The following is a 24,974-nucleotide window of genomic DNA, read 5'->3' on the forward strand; positions in this document are numbered from 1 at the left end:
CTCTGATTTGTATTTTTTTTATAGGCATTTTTTCCATTTTTTTCCAGATTTTAAGAAGTTTTTAGAGTTTTCGATGGCTGCAGAAAAGAAAGTTTTTGTGATTTTCGATCATCAGGAGCAACGACACGATCAGCCATGGCCATCATATCATATTGAAGTTCCGAGGAGGCTTGATGCGATTTTGGAGAGGCTTAATGTATGGGGGGAAATGAGCAAAAAATTTGGATTTTTAGGGGGAAAAGCCGGAAAAAAAATAAATTAAAATAACAAGCACAACTATTTTCCAATAAAAATGAAAAATACAAATATTTGCATATTTCAAAGAAAACCTCGGAAAAAAAAGACTGAAATTTTGAATTTTTTTGAGAAAATTTCAAAAAAATGTGCAATTTTTTTGAAATTGAAATTTCTGAAGTTTTGGAATTTTTCAACAAAAAACCTTATATTTCTAATTAAAAAACCGCTTTTTTCGAATTTTTCAAAAAAAAATTAAGAATTTTGAATTAAAAAAATTTTATTTAAAAAAAAAAGGAATTTCTCAGAAAAAAAATGCTGTTTCGTAATTAAAACAATTTTATTTTAAAATAACATTTTTTATCGAATTTTTCGCAAAAAAAATGATTTTTTAATGATAAAGAAGAAAAGTTTTCATATTTTACAACAAAAAAAAAACCCCCCAAATTTTCATTTCCAGACCACAAAACTGCTCACCGACCCCCGAATTGAGCACATTCCCCGCCGGGAAGCGGAAGAATCGGAAATTTTGGCGGTACACACGAAACGATATGTGGATGACGTTAAATCGACAGAAACGATGACTGTGGTCAGGATTTTAGCCGGAAAAAATTGGAAGAAAATTGTGCACTAAAAAACTGATTTTTCAAAAAAAAAATTTTTTTTTGAAAAATTCGAAAAAAAAATTATTTCAAAATTTTTTTTTCAACTTTTTCTGGAAATCTTGTTTTTTTTTCACAATTTACAGTTTACAATAACATACAATAACAGAGGTTCGAGGTAAAAAAAATTATGTAATTTTTTAAAATAATTTTTCTTTTGAAAAATTCGAAAAAATAAAAATTTTCAGACCCTTTTTTAATTTTTTTTTCTGGGAATCTAGTTTTTTTTTTTTCAAAATTTTTACTTTTTCTCATTAATAGTTTCAGAAATTACTTTTGAAAAAAAACGAAAAAAAATTTTTTTTTTCAAAATAATTACAACTTTTTCTGGAAATCTGATTTGATTATGATTATGGTAACGAAGTTCAGAGAAAAATCTGTTTCTTTTTTTCAAAATTTGCAATTATAACAGAGGTTTTAGACTATTTTTTTAGAATTTTATTGTAAAATTAAATTTAAAAAAAGTTTGAAAAACTCGAAACAAAAAAAATTTTTTTACAAAATTAGCAGTTTTATCTAGAATAACATGGTTGCAGGTTTTTTTTTGTAAAATTTAAAATAATTTTTTTTTTATTCCAAATAACTTTTCGAAATTTTTTAGATTTCGAAAGTTTTTTTTGTAAATCCTTTTATTTCAATATTTTTTTCAAAATTAGAAGTTTTTTACCTACAATAACAGAGTTTTAGGGTATTTTTCAGATCTATTCGGAAAAATTTCATCAAAAAAATTTGTTTTGAAAAATTTCAAAAAATGTTTTTGCAACATTTTTATATTTTTTGGGAATCCCTTATTTTTTTCAAAAATTCTTTGTAAACAATAGAAGAGGTTTTAGGCTATTTTTTTGAATTATTCTAAAAAAATTACACAAGACATTTTTGAAAAATTAAAAAAAAAATTTTTTTTGAAAAATTTCAAAAAACGTTTTTGCAACATTTTTATATTTTTTGGGAATCCTTTTATTTGATTTTTTTTTCAAAAATTTTTTGTCCACAATACAAGAGGGTTTAGGCTATTTTTCAGAATTTTCAACAAAAATGTTTTGAAAAATTTTCAGGAATTTCCAAAAAAAATGTGTTTTTTTCAGACGTTCAAAAAAATTCCAGCAATTTTTTCCAATTAAAAAAAATTCCAAAAATATCGATTTTCCCAAATTTCCAAAATTTTCATTCCAGGAGCAACAAGAATCATTCTGCACCAAATACGAAGACATCTACGTGAACTCTGCCACGTGGCACCGTGCAAAACTCGCCGCCGGCGCCTCAATCGACCTGATGACGTCAGTGATGGCCGCCAAAAGGCCCGGAATCGCGTTTATTCGGCCACCCGGGCACCATGCGATGCCTGACGAAGGATGCGGTTTCTGTATATTCAATAATGTGGCAATTGCGGCAAAAGCGGCAATTCAAAATGGTCAAAAAGTGCTCATTGTGGATTATGATGTACACGCTGGAAACGGGACTCAGGAGTGTGTGGAGCAGATGGGAGAAGGGAATGTACAATTGATTAGTATTCATCGTTATGAAAATGGACATTTTTGGCCGAATATGCCACAGACTGGCATTTATCATAATTGTTAGTGTTTGTTGCAAAAAAATTAGAAAATTAAAAAAAAAAATTTTGAAAAAAAATTGCGTAGAAAAGTCAAATTTTGAAAAAAATTGCAAAACAATTTTAAAAACTTTTTTTTGAAAAAAAATTTCCGTCGAAAATTCAAAAAATTTAAAAAAAATTTGAAAAAAAATTTTTCTCAAGAAAACAATTGCGTGGAAAATTCAAAATTTTGAAAAAAATTGCAAAAAAATTTTTTTTGACAAAAAAATTGCGTGGAAAATTCAAAATTTTGAAAAAAATTTAAAATAAAATTTTTCTCAAGAAATAAATTGCGTAGAAAATTCAAAAATTTGAAAAAATTGCAAAAATAAATTTTTTTTCACAAAAAAATTGCGTGGAAAATTCAAAATTTTGTTTTTTACGGTATTAGGTCTCGACACGAAAATTGTGTGTTTATTGCGAAAAGGTGTGCGCCTTTAAAAATTACTAAAATTTGGAGATTTGCGGATTTTTTTGAAATGAAAAAAACTGAAAATGAAAAATCGATAAAAATTCCGCAAAGTTTAGTTAACTTTTTGCAATTAACAAAACAATTTTCGTGTCGAGACCTTTTTTTTTTGAGAAAAAATTAAAATTTTGCGATTTTCCGAATTTTCTAGTAATTAGGGTATTTTGAAGGAAAACTCTTACTGAAATTGCGATTTTTGCGCCGAAAATACGGTATCACCGGGGTCTCGACACGAAAATTGTCTTGTTAATTGCGAAAAGGTGTGCGCCTTTAAAGGGTGCTGTAGTTTTAAACTTTGCGGAATTTTTTATCGATCTTTTAAAAAAATCGATAAAAGTTCGAAACTACAGTACTCTTTAAACGGCGCACACCTTTTTGGCAATTAACAAAAAATTTGTCGTGTCGAGACCCCGGGGGTGCCGCATTTTTTTTTAATTTTTGGCGCAAAAAAGTCACAAAACAAATTGAAACAGTGATTGAAAACAAAAATTATTTGAATTCCCTCTAATATGCGAAGCCACGCCCACTGTCTAACCAATCAGCGCCTTTGAACTCCGCCCACTCTGTCTGATTGGTCGAAAAATGGGGGCGGAGCGAAATGCTGATTTCAAAATTTTGGGCGTTTTTAAGAAAAAAAATATAGCAAATTTTCAAAAAATTTTGCAATTTTGGCTCAAAGTTCGCAAGACCAATCAGCGAACCCGGCTCCGCCCACTGCGCTGATTGATTAGAAAAGGGGGCCTCAAACAGACCAATTTTTAAGCATTTTTCCAGACAAAAACACGATAAACCTGCCGCTAAACACCATCGGGCTCACCGATGCCGACTATCATGCTCTCTTCACTCACATCATTCTCCCCACCATCCATGCCTTCCAGCCCGATCTTCTCCTAGTCTCTTCAGGCTTCGATGCCTCCATCGGCGATCCTGAAGGCTCGATGCAAGTGACGCCAGCAGGATTCGCTACGATGATTCGGATGCTTATCGACACTGGGATCCCTGTGGCGGCGCTTCTCGAAGGCGGCTACTTCCTGGATGCACTGGCCGCGGATTCGGAATGGGTGTTGCGGGCACTGCTGGGCGAGGAGATCCCACGGATTCGGGTGGAGAAGATCCACTCGGCGATCGCTGACACGATTGGAAGAGTTGTGAAGAGATATGAAGGTTCTTGTCCGTTCTTCAAGAAGGTTCAGGAGCTCCGGGGGATTCTGGGATGCCGAGTAGCCGAGGAAGATCAGCAGGAGGAGGCTACAGACTACACGGGAGAACGGACGGTGCACCCGCCGTACGAGACACGTGGCATTTATACTCCGTTCACAGAGCAGAAGGTGGCGGAATTTAAAGGTCCGGTTCGGAGGGGCTGTCCCATCAGGCTGTCCCATTACGCTTTGATCTACAAAAAATGCGGGCATTTTTTCCCCCAAAAAATGTGACGTCAGCAGAACACTCTGCGTCTCTTCTCCCGCGTTTTTTTTGTAGATCAACGTAGATCAAGACGAAATGAGACACTCTGACACACCACGCATTCAAGATCTGGTGGGATTCCGGATCTACGATTTCCAGATCTGGGCCAACGACGATGCTCCGATGTTACGCGCCGCGTGTGCTGTTAAGCGCATTTTCCAGAAGAAAATTTCAAAAAAAAACCGCGCTTCCGTTCGAGCACGTGGTGTCAGGCTGTCCCATCACGGTTTGATCTACAAAAAATGCGGGAATTTTTTGCTCAAAAAAGTGACGTCAGCACCGGGCTGTGCGGCAACCGGGATTTTCGGCAACCGGCAATTGCCGAAGTTGCCGAACCCAAAACTTTTCGGCAACCGGCAACTCGGTTGCCGGTTGCCGCTCAGCCCTGGTCAGCACACGTTCTTAACCATACAAAATCAGTTGAGAACACTCTGGGCCTCTTCTCTCGCATTTTTTGTAGATCAACGTAAATCAGGCCGAAATGAGACACTTTGGCAGACCACGTGTGCCAGATTCGGATTCCTCTCAATTTTTGTCAATTTTCCGAAATTTTAGATCAACTCGAATCGATACTCGCCAGCTACACAACCCCTCCCGACTTTTCCGCGGAAACTGAAGCATTCCACAGTGCCATAGCCCCTCACAGCTCAGAAATCAACGATTTCTACTTTGGAGTCCACGAGGACAAGATCCTGCTCGGCACGAGCCCAGCGGTTCGGCTTTTCTTCGAACTTCTCTTCACCGCACCCTACGACCCGAAGCACACGATAAAGCTGTACGGAAAGGTGAAGCCGGAGGATTTTGGCAAAATTGAGTTGGATTCCAGAAGTCTTGGGGAGATGAAGAATATTTCGATTTTTAATAATTTACCCATTTTTCAATTGTGATATGTGATTTTTTTTTGTTGGTGAATTTAACAATTAATTGTGATTATCTACTGTGTTATCTACTTGAAATGAATATTATTTCATGAAAAAATCTGATATTTAACCTGTAAACGCTAAAAAAAAAACAGAGAAAATTGGGATATTTTTAATATTTCCACAAAAAAAAACCAAATTTTTGCCACTTTTTCCTCTTATTAAATCAATTTTTCAACAAAAACCTCTGATATTTGCCTCTTCAGTGACTTTTCCCTCGTTTTAAATTGATTTTTCAGCGAAAAACCCTTCTTTCCTACTTTTTCCCGTGCTAAATTGACTATTACCGAAAAAAAAAATCAATTTCTGCCATTTTATACTTTTTTAAAATTAAATTTCTGACGGAAAACCGAAAAATTAGCATTTTTGCAACTTTTTCCTGTTTTAAAGTGATTTTTCACCGTAAAAACCCCCAATTTCCGGAAATTCCCGATTCAATAAAATCCGCAAACACAAATATTCCGACCGCAACGCGACCGCAACGCGTCTCTCCCCCCACTTTTCCACTTTCCCGCCATTTATTTATTTCATTTGTCCAACTCTACTGCCTCCTCTGCATCGTTGCTCTATCGATAAATTTTTATTTTATTTATAAAATTACAATTACACCGTAATTTATCACGGAAAAGCTTCGCCGAGCCCGAAAACCCGGAAAAATTGTGAGATTTTTCCAGAAAAATCGATGGAGACCGCGCCAGACGAAGCGCCAACCGAGTTCTTGGAACCTGGCGAGGAAATTGTTGAAAGTGAGCATTTTTCTGGGCTCAAAAAGGCTCAAAAAAGCTTAAAATATTTTTTAAAACACTGTAAAAATCTGCAGATGTGATCGAAGAGGAAGTAGTGCACGAAGAAGACGTGGAGCATCACGAAGAAGACGGAGAAATGATTGAAGTTCAGCATGAGGAGGTGCTCGAGGAAATTGTCGAGGAAGATGGAATGGTCAGCTGGGAATTCGCGAAATTCCATCATTTTTGCGATTTCGAAAATTCGAAAAATCGATTTTTAACGAATTTTCACGAAAAATCGAGGAAAATTCCAATTTTTCTTGCTTTTCTAGTATAAAATATCAATAAAAACCAAGCATATTGTTTTAAATCAGCAAATTTTTGGTTTTTTTTCACGAAAATATCAATATTTTTCCCTCAAAATTCACATTTTGAGCCGAAAAACCACTTTTTTCCATGGTTTTCGATTTTTCCTCTTTAAAATATCGATTTCTATGGGAAAAATCATGAAAATTCGCTAGAATTTTGCGATATTCAGCGAAAAAGTCCAATTTATCCTACAAAATGCCGTAAAATGACTGAAAACCAGCAAATTCCGGATTTTTTCGCTACAAATTCACATTTCCAGCTTAAATTCTCCAAAATTCCGCTATTTTTCAATAAAATCCAGATTTTTTTTTGCTGAAAATTCAAATTTCCAGCCAAAATTCCGTATTTTTCGTTAAAAAATCACATTTCCAGCCAAAATTTTCTAAAATTCCGCTATTTTTCACAAAAAATCCGTACTTTTCCAGCCAAAATTTTCTAAAATCCGCATTTTTTCATATAAATTCCGGTATTTTTTCTCTAAAAATTCACATTTCCAACTGAATTTCTTTAAAATTCCGCATTTTTTCACTAAAAATTCACATTTTCATCTTAAATTCTCTAAAATCCGCCAATTTTTCATAAAAAACCCAGATTTTTTCGCTAAAAATCCACAAATTTCCAGCTAAAAAATATCTGAAATTCCGCAATTTTTCGCAAAAATTTCCAATTTTCCACCTAAAATTCCGATTATAAGCTGCAAAATTACAAAAATTTCACAAAAAAACCGTGAATTTCGGGAAAATTCCACTAAAAAATCGGGTTTTTGCCCAAAAAATTTCTTCAAAATCGCCAAATTTTCATGTTTTTTCAAATTTCTTAACTTTTAAAACGCATTTTAGGGTGAAAATTTCACGAAAAACACATAATTTCAAGAAAATTCCGCCAAAAAAATCGGATTTTCCCCGAAATTTCCCGAATTTCCAGATGTACGACACCGATGGCCGTGTAAAATTCTCCAAAATTTTGCTATTTTTCACAAAAAATCTGGATTTTTTCCCTGAAAATCCACATTTCCAGCTTAAATTCTCTAAAATCCGCATTTTTTCATATAAATTCCGGAATTTTTGACACAAAATTCACATTCTCAGCTCAATTTCTCAAAAATTTCACCAATTTTTCGCTAAAAATGCAAATTTTCAGCTTAAATTCACACAAATTTCTCAATTTTTCATATAAATTCCGGAATTTTTGACAAAAATTCACATTCTCAGCTCAATTTCTCCAAAATTTCACCAATTTTTCGTTAAAAATTCGCATTTTCAGCTAAAATTCTTTAAAATCCGCCAATTGTTTGCTAAAAATCCCGAGTTTTTCATCGAAATTTCCGATTATAAGCTGCAAAATTACAGAAATTTCACAAAAAAAAACCGTGAATTTCGGGAAAATTCCACAAAAAAATCGGGTTTTTGACCAAAATTTCGTCAAAACCGCCAAATTTTCATGTTTTTCACATTTTTAAAGTAAAAATTTCACGAAAAACCCGGAAAATCCGCCAAAAAAAATCGGATTTTCCCCGAAAAATTTCCCGAATTTCCAGATGTTCGACACCGATGGCCGTGTAATCGAGTACAGTGACGTCATGGTGTACGAAGAAGGCACCGAAGTGATCGAGGAGTACGTCGAGGTGGAGGATCTCGGCGACGGCCGCTACGCCTACGTAATGACCGACGATATAGGCCATCGGCGCCTACTAAAGCCTCACGAGGTGGAGGCCGTAAAGAAGATGCCCGGCATGATGGAAGAAGAAGTCGTGATGGATGATGAGAAGGCCCCAAATACAAGCTACGCGGCGGCCCAAAAGAGGGGTAGATTTCCTCCTCAAGCCCGAAGCAGCCTAAGCCCACAAAAGCCCAGAGCCGCCGGGGCCTATATGGGCCCAGAGGCCTACTACCAACAGCCCAAAAGAATGACCCATATGGCAAAGGTGGACGTGGAAAAGTACTCGCCAGTGACACCCGTGAACCGTCGGCCGCTAATGGATAACGCGATTTTTAAGTCTAAGCTTCCCAGAAAAAGTGCTCCATGGCAAGAGGAAACTGCTGCCAACGGGGGGCCCCAGTCTACAAGCCTCATCAGATCCCCGTCCCCAATGCTCAAAGAGCCCCTATTCGATGATAACGAGATTCGATTCAAGTGTGCAGAGTGTGGAGATGGATTCCCTGTAATGGATCGACTCTGTGATCATATGATCAAGCAACACGACTGTCAGACAAATGTCCGAGAGGTTCAGTTCTTCGCAGATCGGGATTTCGAGAATTTCCTGTTAAAAGTCGAGAAGGCCACCCTGGGCCGAGATCCTGAAGACGCGATTCGCAAAAAATCACGAGCCGGCTCTTCGCAGCTTTTCGTGTGTAATTATATGAATAAAGGCCGCCAAAAGATGGCCGAGCTTGTCGAAGTTGGCATCGTTGGGCTCTCCGAGCGACCGCTTGAAGTTTGTACGGCGTTTGTGCAGAAAACTCATGGATAGTGAGTTTTTTTGTTGCACTGCAACTTTTTCCTCACGAGGGACGAGGAAAAGTGGTTTCTAGGCCATGGCCGAGGGGCCGACAAGTTTCAGCGGCCGTTTACCTTGCTTTGTTTTCCGCCTGTTTTCTTTTGTTTTTCACTGATTTTTTTCGTTTTTTCTTAATAAAACTGATAAATAAATATTTTTTGCAGATGCTAAAACAATTTCCAAGTAAAAAAATTATGTATTCAGTGGGCAAGCAGCGGTGAAAGTGGGCAATGTAAAATGATGGATTACGGGAATACAAAACCTAAACTTTTTCTTAAACATGATACATATGCTGCTTAGATGCTGTAGCTACCTGATTTTCATAACGAGACCGCTGAAAAAGTTTTGAGGTTTCCAAAATTCAACTTTTTGCGCGGAAATCTCGACTTTTTCTCTCGACTAAAGTTGAATTTTGGAAACCTCAAAACTTTTTCAGCGGTCGCGTTATGAAAATCAGGTAGTCTCAGCATTTAAGCAGCATATGTATCATGTTTAAGAAAAAGTTTAGGTTTTGTATTCCCGTAATTCATCATATTACAATACCCACTTTCACCGCTGCTTGCCCACTGAATACATAATTTTTTTACTTGGAAATTGTTTTAGCATCTGCAAAAAATATTTATTTATCAGTTTTATTAAGAAAAAACGAAAAAAAAATCGATGAAAAACGAAAGAAAACAGGCGGAAAACAAAGCAAGATAAACGGCCGCTGAAACTTGTCGGCCCCTCGGCCATGGCCTAGAAACCACTTCTCCTCGTCCTTCGTGAGGAAAAAGTTGCAGTGGGCCACGATTCAATTTTAACTTTTAAAAATTGGAAAAAAGATTTTTTTTTTGGCAAAAAAAATTAAAAAATGTTCGTTTTTTTTCAGCGAATGCATCCGCGTCAAATACTGCGACCAACACATTCACTACGACGGAAATATCGGTTTTCGAGTGCCAATAGCCGTAAAACGACGGCTTTTTGAAATGTCATTCAAACGGCTTCCGATTCCGTGTATGCAAATCATGTTGGGACTAGAAGCCGAACAACTTCTTCCACATCCCACCAGATTTGAGGAAAAGCTCAAAAATCTGTCACACGTTGAAATTATCGAGCTTCTGCAGATTATCAACGCCTCGTTGCGGAAACATCAGGAGGTTGAGCCGAGGGGAAAGAAGGTTCCCATCAAATTTGGTAAATACTCGGATTTGGAGCAATTTTTTGCGATTTTGAGCAAAAAATCAGAAAAATCTGCAAATTTCACCACATGTGTTGATTTACGCGACTCGTGTACTCCCCGAGGAGAACGAGAATTTGCAGTTTTTGGAATTTTTTGGCTTTTTTTTTTGTAGAAAATTCCATTTTTGCTGGCTCAGATTTTGAGCTTTTTTTTTCGAGTTTTTGAGAAAAAAAGCCATTTGTCGATTTAAAGTAAATTTTTCGGAAATTTCTACTAAAAAAATTCAAAAATTTTCTCGAAAACTCTGAAAAAATGAGGATATTTCTTTAAAAAATCAATTTTTTTTCTCAAAAATTCTGAAAAATCAACTAAATTTTTGAAAAATTCTATGAAAAAACGCCAATTTTTTCTACTTTCTACTAAAAAACCAAAAACTCTGAAAAAATGGCAAAATTTCTTTGAAAAATCAATTTTTTTTTTCTTAAAAAAACTCGAAAAAATGGGGAAATGTTAAAAAATATCCATGGGAAATTCCAAATTTTTCTTGGAAACGCACAAAAAATTTTTTTTCGGAAAATTTTCGAAACATTCAAATTTTTTCTCAAAAACTCTGAAAAAAATGGGAAAATGTTAAAAATGTTTGAAAAAAATATCTATGAAAAATTTCAATATTTTTTTTTGAAAACACACAACAAATTGAAACATTTCTATTAAAAAATTTAAAAAGTTTTAAAAAATTCAGTTTTTCCCTCGAAAACTCGAAAATAAATTGAAAAAATTCTTGAAAAATTCCAATATTTCCTCAAAAACTCAAATTTTTTCTCAAAAACCCAAAAAAAAAAATTAAAATTTCTATTAAAAAATCTGAAAATTTCAAAAAAAAAATTAATTTTTTCCTCGAAAACTCGAAAAAAATTGGAAAAATTTTGGAAATTTATAATAAAAAATCAATTTTGTTTTTCCAGAAACCATAAAATCATCTGAAGGCTCTCAAACACTGATGGTCAAGCGTGTAACTCCGCCGAAAAAAGAGCACATGGACTACGATGAGCCGGACCCGAATATTCCGTCGACCAGTGCTCAGGCTCTTGGCTATAATCCAGATGATGATGAAGGGGATGATGTTCCGATGATGTCGAGAGAGGAAGAGGTGTTAGACGATGAGACGGGAGAAGAATCTGTGATGACGGAGGATTGTGATGGAATGATGGAGGATAATATGTGTTCGTTTTTGGTGTTTTTTTGCTGGAGAAAAAATGGAGAAAAATGAGCAAAAATCACTGAAAATTTGAATTTTTCTGTAAAAAATTCATTTTTTCAGTGAAAAATTGAAGAAAATCGAGCAAAAATCAGTGAAACTATAAAATCTATAAAAATCGATTTTTCCAGTGAAAATTTGAGCAAAAAATAAAATGCTCGGGACATTTTCGATTTTTCAGTGCAAAATTGGAAAAAATTGATGGAAAATCACTGAAACTATAAAATTTCATGGAAAAATCGACTTTTCGGTGAAAAATTGAGCAAAACTTGATTTACCAAAAAAAAAATAGAGTTTCCAGAAAAATGCGATTTTTCAATTGAAAAATTGAGGAAATTGAGCAAAAATTCACTGAAACTATGAAGTTTCATGGAAAAATCGACTTTTCGGTGAAAAATTGAGCAAAAACAATATAGTTTTCGGAAAAGCGGTGAAAAACCCGCAAAAATTCATATAAATATATACAGTTTCCAAAAAAATGCGATTTTTCAGTTGAAAAATTGAGGAAATTGAGAAAAAATCAGTGAAATTGAAAAAAATTAGAATTTTATGGAAAAAAAAACGAAAATTGATGAAAATTCACTGAAACTATGAAATTTCATGAAAAACTCTGATTTTTCGTTGAAAAATTGAGCAAAAATCGATAATTTATAAAATTCATATAAAATTGTACAGTTTCCAGAAAAATTTGATTTTTCAGTGAGAAAAATTGGAAAATCCGTTAAAAAAAACCACTGAAATTGAAAAAATCAGAATTGTGAAAAACTGAGAAATAAAAAAAAAACTTAAAAAAAAAAAAATTTCTAGAAAATCCTAATTTTCCAGCTAAAAAACACAGAAAATTGATTTTAAAAATCGATAAAAATTTTTTTTTTTTGAAAATTTTTGAGAAAATATATTAAAAATTCTGATTTCTTTAGTGAAAAACTGAGAAATTAAAAAAAAAAACTTTACAAAAAAAATTTTCTAGAAAATCTTAATTTTCCTGTTAAAAACGCAAAAATTGATCGAAAATCGATAAAAACTTTTTTTTTTTTAATTTTTGAGAAAAAATATTAAAAATTCTGATTTCTCTAGTGAAAAACTGAGAAATGAAAAAAAACTTAAAAAAAAAAAATTTTCTAGAAAATCCTAATTTTCCAGCTAAAAAACAGAAAATTGATTTAAAAAATCGATAAAAACTTTTTTTTGAAAATTTTTGAGAAAGAAACGCAAAATTTTACATAAAACGTTTATTTTCAAGTAGAAAATCTATTAAAAAAAAAAGAATTTTATTCCCAAAAAATCTTTAAAAATACAATTTAAAACGGAAAATTAAAAAAAAAAAATTTTTTTTGAGAAAAAAATTTAAAAATCCAGAAAACGTTGATTTTCAACTAGAAAATCTCTAAAAAAATGCCAAAAAAAAAGCCAAAAACCCCAAAAAACGTCCCAAATTTCTTGCAGTATACGAAAAAAGAAAACTCTTTTTGAGAAAAAATATTAAAAATTCTGATTTCTTTAGTGAAAAACTTGAGAAATAAAAAAGAAAACTTTAAAAAAAAAATTTTTTCTAGAAAATCCTAATTTTCCAGCTAAAAAACACAGAAAATTGATTTAAAAAATCGATAAAAACTCTTTTTTTTTTTGAAAATTTTTGAGAAAGAAACGCAAAATTTTACAGAAAACGTTTATTTTTTATAAAAAGAATTTTATTCCCAAAAACCCCAAAAAATCCAAATTTTTCTAAAACTCTAAAAATAAAAAAATAAAGTAAAAAATCTTTAAAAATACAATTTAAAACGGAAAATTAAAAAAAAAAATTTGTTGAGAAAAAAATTTAAAAATCCAGAAAACGTTGATTTTCAACTAGAAAATCTTTAAAAAATGCCAAAACCCCCAAAAAACCGCGAATTTCTTGCAGTATACGACCCGGAAAACAACCGCGATCCACTATTCGACGAGCTGACCGAGGTGGAGCTCGGCGTGCTCGACGCCTACGAGCACGACATTGAAATCGCGCTAACCGAGGCTCAAAAGAAGGAACGAACTCGGCTGAAGGCGAAATTCGCGCTGAACAAAGTGATCGGAATCTATCAAACACTGGACACAGCGACCCACGGCCTGACTGCCGGCGAACTTCACACTGATACGATCAATCATCTCCGTGATATGGCCAGCTACGTCGTTGAGCTAGTCTGCCAGATTGACGCGGAGGTGAAGGTTCGGAGGAATCCCGCGTTGCGAATCGACGACGTCAAACGAGATATGATCGCCGGAATTGCGATGCAGGAGCGGGTTCATCAGCCTGAACGTCGGCCGAGAAGATCCGCTGCACCAGCATCACCAGCTAAGCCACAGTATAGACCTCAACCGCCAGCTCGGAGCCACGAGGAGTATACCCAAAGGATCATGAATAAGGTGAAGGAGTACATGCCGAGACGACGCCCCGATGCTTATGATCTTCAGCAGGGTCAGCAGCAGAGCCGGCTTCAGATGCTCCGAGAGCAGACCCTGCTCCGTGCTCCGCTGGAAGAGGAGAAGCCGCCTGTCGCCACAATGGCCCCAGTTCCAGACGAGCACAAGGCGATCCCGTGGACTCGGCCTGGCCGGAAACGGGCGATGGGGCCTGGGGAGGCGGCGACGGCGCCTGCGAAGAGGCGAGGAAGGCCTACGAAAAAGGAGGAGGCGGCGGAAGCGGCGGCCAAATTGATTCAGGCCGAGAATGAGATGGTTGTAGAGGAGGAGGAGGTGGAGGAGCCCCCAGTGGTGGAGCAGGAGCAGGTGCCAAAAGAGAAAGAAGTAGAGGTTGCAGAGGTAGAAATTGGCAAAAAATCAGAAAATTCACCTTTTTTGGCGCGAAAAAATGGCAAAATTCTGCATTTTTACCTTCAAAAATGACGAAAAACCTTGGAAATTGAGGAAAAAGCATTCGGCCATTTTGTGGGCGTGGCTTGCTATGCTCCGCCCCTTTTTGAGTGGTCTCACAGTGAAAATTGGGCTCCCGAGAGGAATTTATTTTCTGAAATTTGGTAACTGTTTATCAGAAAAAATGAAAACATTTTTTTTTTACAAAAAGCCAAATTTCAGAAAATAAATCCTCCTCGGGAGCCCAATTTTCACTGTGAGACCACTCAAAAAGAGGCCGAGCATAGCAAGCCACGCCCACAAAATAGCCGAATGCTTTTTCCTCAATTTTCAAGGTTTTTCGTCATTTTTGAAGGGGTAAAAATGCAGAATTTTGCCATTTTTTCGCGCCAAAAGAAGGTGAATTTTCTGATTTTTTTTTAATCGAAAAAACAACCATTTTGTGGGCGTGGCTTATGGTTTTCCGCGCCCCCTTTTTTGCCGAAACAACTGGCAAAAAACACGCTTTTTTGCGTGTTAAAAAAGTTAATATCTCCAAAAATTTCTGTCATTTTCTCGAAATTTCACAGAAAAAACTAGAAAATTGATGGAAAAAACATTCGACCATTTTGTGGGCGTGGCTTTTTGTGGGCGTGCTCCGCCTCTTTTTGAGTGGTCTCACTGCGAAAATCCGGCTCCCAAGGACTTTTTTTTATAAAATTTGGTTTTTTGTTAAAAAAAAATTTCCCCTTTTTCTGATTCTGAACTTTTTTTTTAAACGAAAAAAAAACCCTATTTTATGGGCGTGGCTTGTGTGATGCCCCGCCCCCACATTCAAGCCACGCCTACGAAATGGACAAAAATTCGAATTTTTCCGATTTTTCGAGGAATTTGAAAAAAAATACATTTTTTCTGGAAAAAAAAAATTGAAAACTGCAAAAATAACCATTTTGTGGGCGTGGCTCGTCACGTCCCGCCCTTTTTTGAGTGGTCTCACAGCGAATACATGAACCAACTTTTCCAGAATTTTTTTTTTTTTTTAGGCTGGAAAATTTTTGTGCAACTTTCCGGCGAAAAAATAAATTTTTAATGGACAAAAAATTTTGGAATTTGAATTTTAGCACATTTCAAATTGAAAAATGTCGTCGAAAATTGCAATTTTTGTATGGCTTGGAGTCAAGAAAACCCTCTAATTTCCGAATATTCAGGCTGAAAAGCTGCCGGAACAAGTCAAAACTGAGCCATCGGTCACCCCATCATCAGCTCCACCGACACCTGCAACAACGGCGACAAAAACCCGTACCGGACGTGTTGTAAAGCCCAAAAAATGGGATGATAATTGAGAATTTTTTCGTTTTTTTCCCACCAATTTTGCACTATTTTTAATCGATTTTTGATCTTTTTTTTGGCGGCGGGAAACGATGCTCCGAAATTCCGGGATATCGGAGTGTCGTTGTTGCTCCACCGCACACTTCTTTACTATTCTAATACACTTGATTCATTTTAATTTCCAACAATTTCTCCCATTTTTTTTGTTTTTTATTTATTTAAAATAACTTTTTATTACTGATAAACACCAAGAATTGATATGAAAATATACAAAATTTTTGGGACAAAAAAAATTTGAAAAAAATTTCAAAAAAAAAATTGAGCGGTTTTAAGTGAATACCTACCGTATGGATTGTTTGCAATTTCAAAAAAAAAGTTTAGAAATTTTTGGAAAATTTAAAGGCGCATGGGTGGGGAGGTTGAAACAGAAACAATCCAACGATTTTCGAGAAAAAAAAGTGGCGAGGGAACAGTATAAGTGCGGAAATTTTTTTTGGAAAGTGACAAGGATAAGTTTTTTGTTTCGGTTTGATAAGAGAAAATAGGCACTTTTTGGGGGTTTTTAGACAGGATTTTCAGGTACATTCGTCCTCGTCCTCCTCCTCGACCAATCCGAGCGTTATACGGGTCTGAAAATTGAGAAAATTTGAGCTATTACACACATTTGGCCACGTTTTGCGGTGGAGCGCGCTTGCTGCTTATCGATTTTCCGCCATTTTGGGCAGCAGTTTTAGGAAAAAAAATCGATAAAATTTAGCAGTTTTGTCGGGATTTTATCGATTTTTCAAAAATTCCCCAACATTTTCCCGACAGAACTGCCAAAATTTATCGATTTTTGCACTTAACACTTTATAATATTGCGAAAAAACTCCAGAACATCGATAAACAGCAAGCGCGCTCCACCGCACAATGTTAAATTTTCAAAAAATGGATAAAATGTGTGATATTATACGTTCCATAAAAATTTCACTGGCTGTTTATCGATTTTATAGAGTTTCCTGCGTGATTTATCGATTTATCGCTATTTTGTAAAGTTTTGGGTAAAAAATCGATAAAATTGAGCACTTCTGGCGGGATTTTATCGATTTTTTACCCAAAACGTTACAAAACCGCGAAAAATCGATAAATCGCCACTGGAAACTCCAGAAAATCGATAAACAGCAAGCGCGCTTCACCGCACATTGTTAAATTTTCAAAAAATCAGATAAAATTTGTAATATTACACGTGCCATAAACATTCCACATTGCGCGGTAGCGCGCGCGCTTGCTGTTTATCGATTTTTTGCGATTTTATAAAGTTTTGGGTAAAAAATCGATAAAATTGAGCATTTCTGGCGGGCTTTTATCGATTTTTTACCCAAAACGTTACAAAACCGCGAAAAATCGTTAAATCGCCACTGGAAACTCCAGAAAATCGATAAACAGCAAGCGCGCTTCACCGCACATTGTTAAATTTTCAAAAAATCAGATAAAATTTGTAATATTATACGTGCCATAAAAATTCCACATTGCGCGGTAGCGCGCGCGCTTGCTGTTTATCGATTTTTCGCAATATTGTAAAGTTTTGCGTGAAAAATCGATAAAATTGAGTAGTTCTGTGGGGATTTTATCGATTTTTTACCCAACACTTCACAAAATTGCGAAAAATCGATAAATCGCCGCTGGAAACTCTGATGATCAATAAATACCAAGCGTGCTCCATCGCACAATGTGAAGCTTGTAAAAAAATCAATAATATTTGTAATATTATACGTGCCATAAAAACTTGACATTGCGCGATCGAGCGCGATTGCTGTTTATTGATTTTCTGGAGTTTCCAGCAGGATTTATCGATTTTTTGCGATTTTATAAAGTTTTGGGTAAAAAATCGATAAAATTTATCGGTTTTGTCGGGATTTTATCGATATCTCTTAAATTTTTCAATTTTATCGATTTTTACCAAAAAATTTGAAAATATTGCGAAAAATCGATAAATCCCGCTAGAAACTCCAGAAAATCAAGAAATAGCAATCGCGCTCTACCGCACAACGTGAAATTTTCAACAAAAAAAATCGATAAAATTTGTCATATTATACGTGTCATAAAAATTTCACATTGAGCGGTGGAGCGCGCTTGCTGCTTTATTGATTTTTTCGAGATTCCAAACCGACATGACACAATCCGACACCACCCGTGCCATTATCGATCTTTTTTGGAATTTCAAACCGGCCTCTACCTCAGATTTTTCGGGCCTAACAGCCATCGTTGACATAACCGCAGCCTGATCGACGAGAAAATTCGAAGGCTTCTGCGCAAGCCGGAGTGTCTCCTGAAGACGGGCTTCTGCTTTCCGAATTTTGTCGGTGAGCGGATCCTCGTCGTGTTTAAACCATTTTTTGAGATAGTTTCGGAACAACTGAAATGGGCAAAAATGAAGTTTTGGCCGGCAGCTGGGCAAACTTACGTGGGGTGAAGCGCAAATTAAAATGACAATCATCCATCCGAATAGGACGCAGATTCCCAGAACAAATATGTTCCGGGATTCGCTGGGATCCTCACGGGCGAACAGATTTGGCGACATTTTTCTGAAAAAAAAATTTTTTTCGGGAAAAAAATCAGTTTTCTAGTAATTTTGTGCAGTATTCGTAGTTTTTATTTTCCCAAACACTACAAAATTGGGTGATGACGCGGCTGGGCATCAGGTACAAAAATTTTGAAAATCCAAAAAATCACATTTTTTCTGGTTTTTTCTAGATTTTTCTCTTAGGCTTAGGCTTGGGGCTTTGGCTTAGACTAGGGTTAGGGTTAGGCTTAGGCTTTTTTCGGACCCAAGACAACAAGACAACATTTGGAAATCGAAAATCCATTTTCTAATTCAAAAAATCAGAAGCTTCTCCGCTTTCTCTTTCCAGTTTTTATAGTTTTTTCTATCGTGGTCCCGAGAGAAATGGAATTCCATCGGGCTAATCGAAAGTGCACTTTTTCTCAAAGAGTATTGAAAACAAATTTGCAGACAGTGATAATTATAATAGAAAGAGCAAAACTTGCTCAATGAGCACCACTTGAAACGTCAAAAAATTGGTTTATGAACATTCGGGTTTCTTTGTTCAGAATGTTTCTTTGTTAAAAAGGTAGTTTGCAAAAAGATTCAAGGCAATTATGTTGTCAATGTGGTATGTAATTCTTGAAAAAGTTGACATCTTGAACAAAGCTAACTCCCCCCGACATCTCACGGGCCCACACTTAGGTGAGGACCGCTGAGGGTGAAGCTATCTTAAAACTTTAATATCTTAAAAACTACGGGATAAAATAAAGTACGTTAAATTTCCTATAACTTTGCAGTGAATAACATTTTTGCAGTGTTGCTTCTAACAAAGTTATAGCGCCCGACGCTCCACGGGTCAATTTTTTGAATTTGGAGTTGTCATCTTAAAACCCACATAACTCAAAAACTAAAAACGATATCAAAAAGTTGTTAACTAATAAAATAATGTACGTTAAATGTCCTATAACTTTGTAATGAATAACATTTTTGCAGTGTTGCTGCTAACAAAGTTCTAGCGCCCGACGCCTCGCGGGTCAATTTCTTGAATTGGGAATTGTCATCTTAAAACCCACATAACTGGAAAATTATTATCTATATGAAAAAGTTGTTTACTAATAAAATAATGTACGTTAAATTTCCTATAAATTTGCAGTGAACAACATTTTTGCAGTGTTGCTTCTAACAAAGTTATGGCGCCCGACGCTCCACGGGTCAATTTTTTGAATTTGGCTTAAAACCCACATAACTCGAAAACTAAAAACGATATCAAAAAGTTGTTAACTATTAAAATAATGTACGTTAAATTTCATATATTTCTGTAATTAAAATTTTTTACACTTACCAATCTCTCTGCGTCATGCGAATCCGTGATGCCACCTCATGGTTTCTCGAAATTTGAAAATTTTCTTTATAATATTTTTGTAGAAATTTGTCGGAATAGAGTTCTGAAAATGAAAATTTAAAGCTTTTAAGACTACAAAATCCAACCGGAAGAAGCCGAGCGTTCAAGACAAAAAGACGAAAAGAAGAAGAGACAAAACTTCCAAAATTAGAGCTATGGGAACCCCGCCACGTATCGCATTTCTTTTTTCCAGCACATGGAAGACGTAAAAAATGTGTTGCTCGGCGAGCTAGATGTTTAATTTTTGAACATGACCAAGAAAAAGTGGTGAGGGAAAAGCTCAACCGGAAATGGGTGGACTTTTTTTTGTTACGGCATTTTTCTTTGAATGGAAATTGGGATGATGATGATGATGATGAGAGCACACATATTATGAATGAGAAGTATGAATGAGTGAATGACGATGAATGAATAGGGCCATCCGGGAAAAAAATTTGGGTGAAAAAAAAAATGTTTTTTTGGTCATGGTGCATCGATGGGGAGACTTTTTTTAAAAAAGAATTGGGTCGGTGGACCCCAAATTGGAAAAAGTTACATAAAAGAGTGCTAATTGTAAAAAAATTTGGTACTTTTCCTATTTCTGCCCCCCAAAATGTTTTTCAATTTTTTAATTTAATTTAATTCAAACGTGAATTTTTATTTCAATAGTATTTCAACTGTTAGGCTTAGAAAACAACAATACTAAGCCTGGAAAAGTACCAAAAATTTAAGAAAAAAATAGCGAAAATTTTGAATTTCAAAAAAAAAAAACAAAAAATTGATTTCAAAACAGTTTTGAAAAAATTGAAAAAAAGTTTAAAATTTTTTTTTCAGCTTTTCAAAAATTTTATGGCCTAAGATTTGTAATTTGTATTAACATCTCGCAAAAAATTATGAAAAAAGGAAATTAAGCCACGCCCATTTCTTGGCTGTTTGAATTTTTTTTGTTTTAATTTTACTCAAAATAAAAATAATTGATAAAAATTTTTTTTTTGAGATTTTTTTTCAGCTTTTCAAAATGTTTATAGTCTAGAATTTGTATCAACATTTCGAAAAAAAAATGAAAAAAGGAAAAATAGGCTCCGCCCACTTCTTGGCTGTTTGAATTTTTTTTTTTGAATTTTTTCCCAAAAAAACATCAAGCTCCAAAGAAACATGGCCTACCGGAAGTACAAAGGGCAAACAAAAAACTGCTGAAGGGATCCCGGATCCCGTGTGACCCATTTCCCATTTTTTCCAAGGAGGACCAAAACACACAAGAAACATTATGATGCACCATAACTTTAGAACAAAAAAAAACTTTTGGAGCGAAAAAAATTCTAAAACACAAAGTTTTGAGATGAAATGGGACTTAAGGAGTCGAAGGAGAAGCCCCCATCATTTGTCATTGGAGCGCATTTGCATATGTGGAGCTAAAAATAGGCGGAAGCCTTTGAGGAAGCCAAAAGAACGCCCTAGTACTTCATACTTCAAATAGACAAAATTTTGAAAAAATTAAAAGTATCCACTTTCTCCTGGAACAAAGTAAACGAGAGGAAGCAATAAATGAAATGGATAGAAACCGAGGGACACACGAGGGTCCCCTTCTGCTCCAAACACACACGTTTGTGACGTCACAGTGAGCCCCAGCAGGAGCTCGGACACCGAAAGGATTAAATAACATTTGAAATGAGGAGACTCAAACACCACTAACTGACAAGTGCTTTCTTTGCCGCCAACGTTTTTGCAGTTATGGAACCACCACTTTTTACATGGGTCACACACACACCTTGTTGTTGGGAGAGCACAATTATTTCTAACTCGCTGGGTAGATAGGTCAAAATTTAGTCTCTCAGGGGGAGCCTATCCCTATCCTAACAAAACCATACACCATACCGTACCCCTAGCCTTCATATAATACCATAACCCTAGCCTACAGTACCCCTTCGTTACTACCCTGTCATACCGTACCCCTCCCCTACCCCCTCATACCGTACCCCTCTCCTACCCGACATACCATCCTAACATACCTCTAACTTTCAGTAAACCTATCCTATCATAACCCTAACGTACCATACTTCTACCCTAAACTACCATAACCCCAGCCTACAGTACCCCCTTCGTTATTACCCTGCCATACCACCCCTGGCCTACCCTAACGTACCCGTAATCTATCGTAATCTGCCCTACCGTACCCCTACTCTACTATATTGCAGCCCGACCGTATCCCTAGCCTACTGTACTCCTACCCGAAACTACCGTAACACTATCCTACCAGAACCCTAACATACCGTAACCCTACTCTACCATATTGCAACCCGACCGTAGCCCTAGCCTACTGTACTCCTACCCGAAACTACCATAACACTATCCTACCAGAACCCTAACATACCGTAACCCTACTCTACCATATTGCAACCCGACCGTAGCCCTAGCCTACTGTACTCCTACCCGAAACTACCGTAACACTATCCTACCAAAACCTTTATCTACCGTGCCCCTACCCTACAGTACCCCTACCCCCCCCCCATAGCGCAATTTTATCTCAAAAAAGTGGTCGCGGTAGCTCAGTCGGGTAGAGGCTGGTTTACGAAATATGCCCCCCGGGTTCGAACCCCCACTAGGCTAAAAAATTTTATCTTCTCTTCTTTGCTTTGATAAACGTTAGGAAAATTCGAAAAAATCCACTTTTAAGCGATTTTTGGATTTTTAACACAAAAATCAACATTTTTCAGGAGAAAAAACGGAGAAAAAGCCTGGGGGAAACCAGGTGAAATGAATCAAACAGAGTTATTAGAGAGATATTAGATATATAAAAAGAACTAAGAAAAAGAAAGAAAAAGTGAGTGCTCTGCTTATTCATCATGTTGTTATGTATGTTTCTTAGATGGGGGGGGGGGGGCTAGGGACATGTTATGTCTTGACTATTTCTCTGAATACATTTTTATGAGAAATTGTTTTTTGGGGATTTTTGGGGCTTTTAGTTTCGGAATTTTATTAATTGGTCCCAGGGGATGAGAGGGGGATTTGAGGGGTAGAAGTGGAACTTTGAAGCTGGACTTTTGAAAAATAGTTTTAAAAAAATCACCTAACTTATTCCCTTTTCATCAAAAGCCCTTTTCATCAAAAGCTCTGCAAATTGTGCATGTGAGCATTGCTTGTTGAACTTTGCTCGAAAATGGAGACAATAAAGAGGGGCTTAACTAGTTTTTTGCAGTGGTTTTTGATTCTGTTTTCAACTCAAAATTGAATATTCTACTGAGCCCAGCCTCCTCTCAAAAAAATTTGCAAGAACTACTTTTTAGGCCAAAATTTGGAAATATTTGCGACGAACACGCGAAATTACGAATATATTTTTTGAAAAAAAACGGATGTTTTTTGATATTTCAGATAGAAGGAACATGTGCTCTTTTTGTTTTTCAGAGCAATTTTCAAATCGGAAAGATCAGGGTCATGGGACTGATCAGAAATCTGGAATAAAAAAAGGCTTAGGCTTAGGCTGAGTCTTAGGGGTAGACTTAGGCTTGGGACTAGGCTTGGGTTTAGGCTCAGGCTTAGGCATAGGCTTAGGTTTAGGCCTAGGCTAAGGCTGAGGCTTACGCTTAGGCTCAGGCTTAGGCTTAGACTTAGGCTTAGGCTTAGGCTTAGGCGTACGTTCAGGCTTAGGCTCAAGCTTAGGCTTAGGTTTAGGCTTAGTGTTAGGCTTAGGCTTAGGCGTACGTTCAGGCTCAGGCTTAGGCTTAGACTTAGGCTTAGGCTTATGTTTAGGCTTAGGCTTAGGCTTAGGCTTAGGCGTACGTTCAGGCTTAGGCTCAAGCTTAGGCTTAGGTTTAGGCTTAGTGTTAGGCTCAGACTGAGGCTTAGGCTTAAATAAAGGCTTGGTTTTTTTTTAATAATAAAATTTTTGTAATAATTTTTTTAAAAATAATATAAAATAAAGGCTTGGTTTTTTAAAAAGAAAAACGGAGGTTTCTGAAACTTTTTTTTCATGAATTCTGATTTTTAAAAAAATTACTTTGAGTATATTGTTGCTCAAAAATGCTCAGAAAGTGCAGGAAAATCAAAACAAAACAAAAAATCAATAATTCAACAAGAACCCATGAAAACCTCTAAAAAAACAACACACAGGTGTATTGTGGGTGGCTCAGAAGAGCACACTCTCACTCTCTTTTTAACCGAGCAACAACACAAAAACTGAAAAGAGAACGAGAGGAGAGAGTGGAGAGAAAGAGTATATATTGGTTGTAAATTTACACCGCATTTCTCTCACTCACTAAATGGCTTACCCGTCTCGTGCAGGCATCACAAATTTTGAGTAGAGCCAAAATTTTGGAGCTCATGACAACAAAAAGGGAAATTATGATAATTCGCGCAAGCCAAGTGCGCGAAAAATTTAGGCGCAGAAATTTGGAATTTAGGGCTGGAATTGGCTGAAATTAGGATTTTTAAATGCAAATCGGAAAAAATTTATCGGAAAAAATTTGAATTTCCCGTCAAAATTTTTCTCAGAAAATTCGAATTTGGCGCCAAAATTTTTCACAAAAAATCTGAATTTCTCGCCAAAATGTTTCTCGGAAAATTTGAATTTCCCGCTAAAAATTTTCCCAGAAAATTTGAACTTCCTGCCAAAATTGTTCTCAGAAAATTTGAATTTCTCTCGAAACTTTTTGAACTAAAAAAAACTGACTGAAAAGTAATAAAATTATTAGAAAAATGTTGTAGATCATTGCTAAAATAATATGAAAACTAACGATTTGTTCAAATTACTACCTAAAATCCAGCTACCGTAGTTTTCCTAATTTCTCAAATTCTCTGAACAAATTGGGTGAGAATTTCTTATTTTTCAAGTAAAGCTATAGTTTACGGGGTGAAAAGGGAAACTAGCAATTATTGCCTAAGTTGGAAAAATTTTCGAGAATTTCAATAAAAAATCAGACCCAGTTAAAAAACATGCTCCACAATTAGAGCTCCGCTTAAATTTTCTCTGAAAAAAAAGAAGAAAAATTCCAGCTAGACCTGCTCAATAGAGCATGAAAAGTTTTGTTAAAGCAAAAAAAAACATGTGGAGAGGTTAAAAGCTGCAGTAGAACCCACTTCCTTGTTGCGCACGGAAATCCCGAACGGAAATTGCAACAGATCAGCAATTTTCATAAAAATTTTTTTCATTGCGGTTCAAGCAGGAGTATGCTCAAGACAACCTGGAGCAGGAGGGAACTGTAGATAGTACTAGAAATTCCCAGAATTTTCCCGAGCTTTCTAGAGTTTTCTTAAACCTTCCAGAAGTGACTCGAATCATCTTGTAAATTTTTTTCCTCTTCAAAATTTTCAAAAAAAAATTTTCACTTTGAAGTTGTACCAAAAAACAATTCCATATAAAAAAGTGTCCATCTACAACACGAAAATGCGTGAGAAACGCACAAAGAGTGTGTGTGTGTGTGTGTTGTTTGATGACTCGGAAATATGTATAAGTTTTTCGGTGGAGCACACCACCACCCGTGAAGCTGGTGCCGGCGGCAAAAATGACAAGTGGTCGAGAAGAGACTGGAGAATTCTATGAATTCGGGGAAAAAAGAACCAACAGCGC

General features: G+C 35.9%; 3 protein-coding genes and 3 non-coding genes across 7 annotated transcripts; 3 read left to right on the forward strand and 3 right to left on the reverse strand.

Moving 5' to 3' along the window:
- The first annotated feature begins 65 nt into the window (after window positions 1–65).
- On the forward strand, window positions 66–5,394 carry hda-10 (Histone deacetylase domain-containing protein). The gene is made up of 5 exons (NM_064509.8): window positions 66–196; window positions 695–823; window positions 2,070–2,469; window positions 3,731–4,300; window positions 4,976–5,394. The coding sequence occupies exons 1-5, from the start codon at window positions 74–76 to the stop codon at window positions 5,305–5,307; spliced, it is 1,554 nt and encodes a 517-aa protein (NP_496910.1). The 5' UTR covers window positions 66–73; the 3' UTR covers window positions 5,308–5,394.
- A 510-nt stretch (window positions 5,395–5,904) lies between these two features.
- On the forward strand, window positions 5,905–15,824 carry mcd-1 (Modifier of cell death; the record flags this gene model as incomplete). 2 transcript variants are annotated; one of them, NM_001267483.3, is made up of 7 exons in its annotated part: window positions 5,905–6,086; window positions 6,161–6,279; window positions 7,972–8,903; window positions 9,803–10,107; window positions 11,059–11,316; window positions 13,255–14,147; window positions 15,386–15,824. In NM_001267483.3, the coding sequence occupies 7 exons, from the start codon at window positions 6,023–6,025 to the stop codon at window positions 15,518–15,520; spliced, it is 2,706 nt and encodes a 901-aa protein (NP_001254412.1). The 2 variants fall into 2 exon arrangements, with proteins under 2 accessions (NP_001254412.1, NP_001254413.1); NM_001267484.3 differs by lacking the exons at window positions 5,905–6,086; window positions 6,161–6,279; window positions 7,972–8,903; window positions 9,803–10,107; window positions 11,059–11,316 and having other exon boundaries at window positions 13,503–14,147; window positions 15,386–15,520.
- On the reverse strand, window positions 15,727–19,475 carry W02B8.1 (uncharacterized protein). The gene is made up of 4 exons (NM_064512.7): window positions 19,373–19,475; window positions 17,950–18,070; window positions 17,722–17,901; window positions 15,727–16,135 (listed from the first exon to the last, which is right to left on the reverse strand). The coding sequence occupies exons 2-4, from the start codon at window positions 18,064–18,066 to the stop codon at window positions 16,082–16,084; spliced, it is 351 nt and encodes a 116-aa protein (NP_496913.2). The 5' UTR covers window positions 18,067–18,070; window positions 19,373–19,475; the 3' UTR covers window positions 15,727–16,081.
- Window positions 19,476–23,153: 3,678 nt separating this feature from the next.
- On the reverse strand, window positions 23,154–23,219 carry W02B8.11. Its single transcript, NR_051858.1, has one exon. It is a non-coding gene; the product is annotated as an Unclassified non-coding RNA W02B8.11 (non-coding RNA).
- W02B8.13 lies at window positions 23,154–23,219 on the forward strand. The gene has a single exon (NR_051857.1). It is a non-coding gene; the product is annotated as an Unclassified non-coding RNA W02B8.13 (non-coding RNA).
- Window positions 23,220–23,594: 375 nt separating this feature from the next.
- Window positions 23,595–23,651, reverse strand: W02B8.12. The gene has a single exon (NR_051859.1). It is a non-coding gene; the product is annotated as an Unclassified non-coding RNA W02B8.12 (non-coding RNA).
- Between the last annotated feature and the right edge of the window lie 1,323 nt (window positions 23,652–24,974).

This window comes from Caenorhabditis elegans, chromosome II, assembly GCF_000002985.6.
Source record: "Caenorhabditis elegans chromosome II".
Taxonomy (NCBI): Eukaryota; Metazoa; Nematoda; class Chromadorea; order Rhabditida; family Rhabditidae; genus Caenorhabditis; species Caenorhabditis elegans.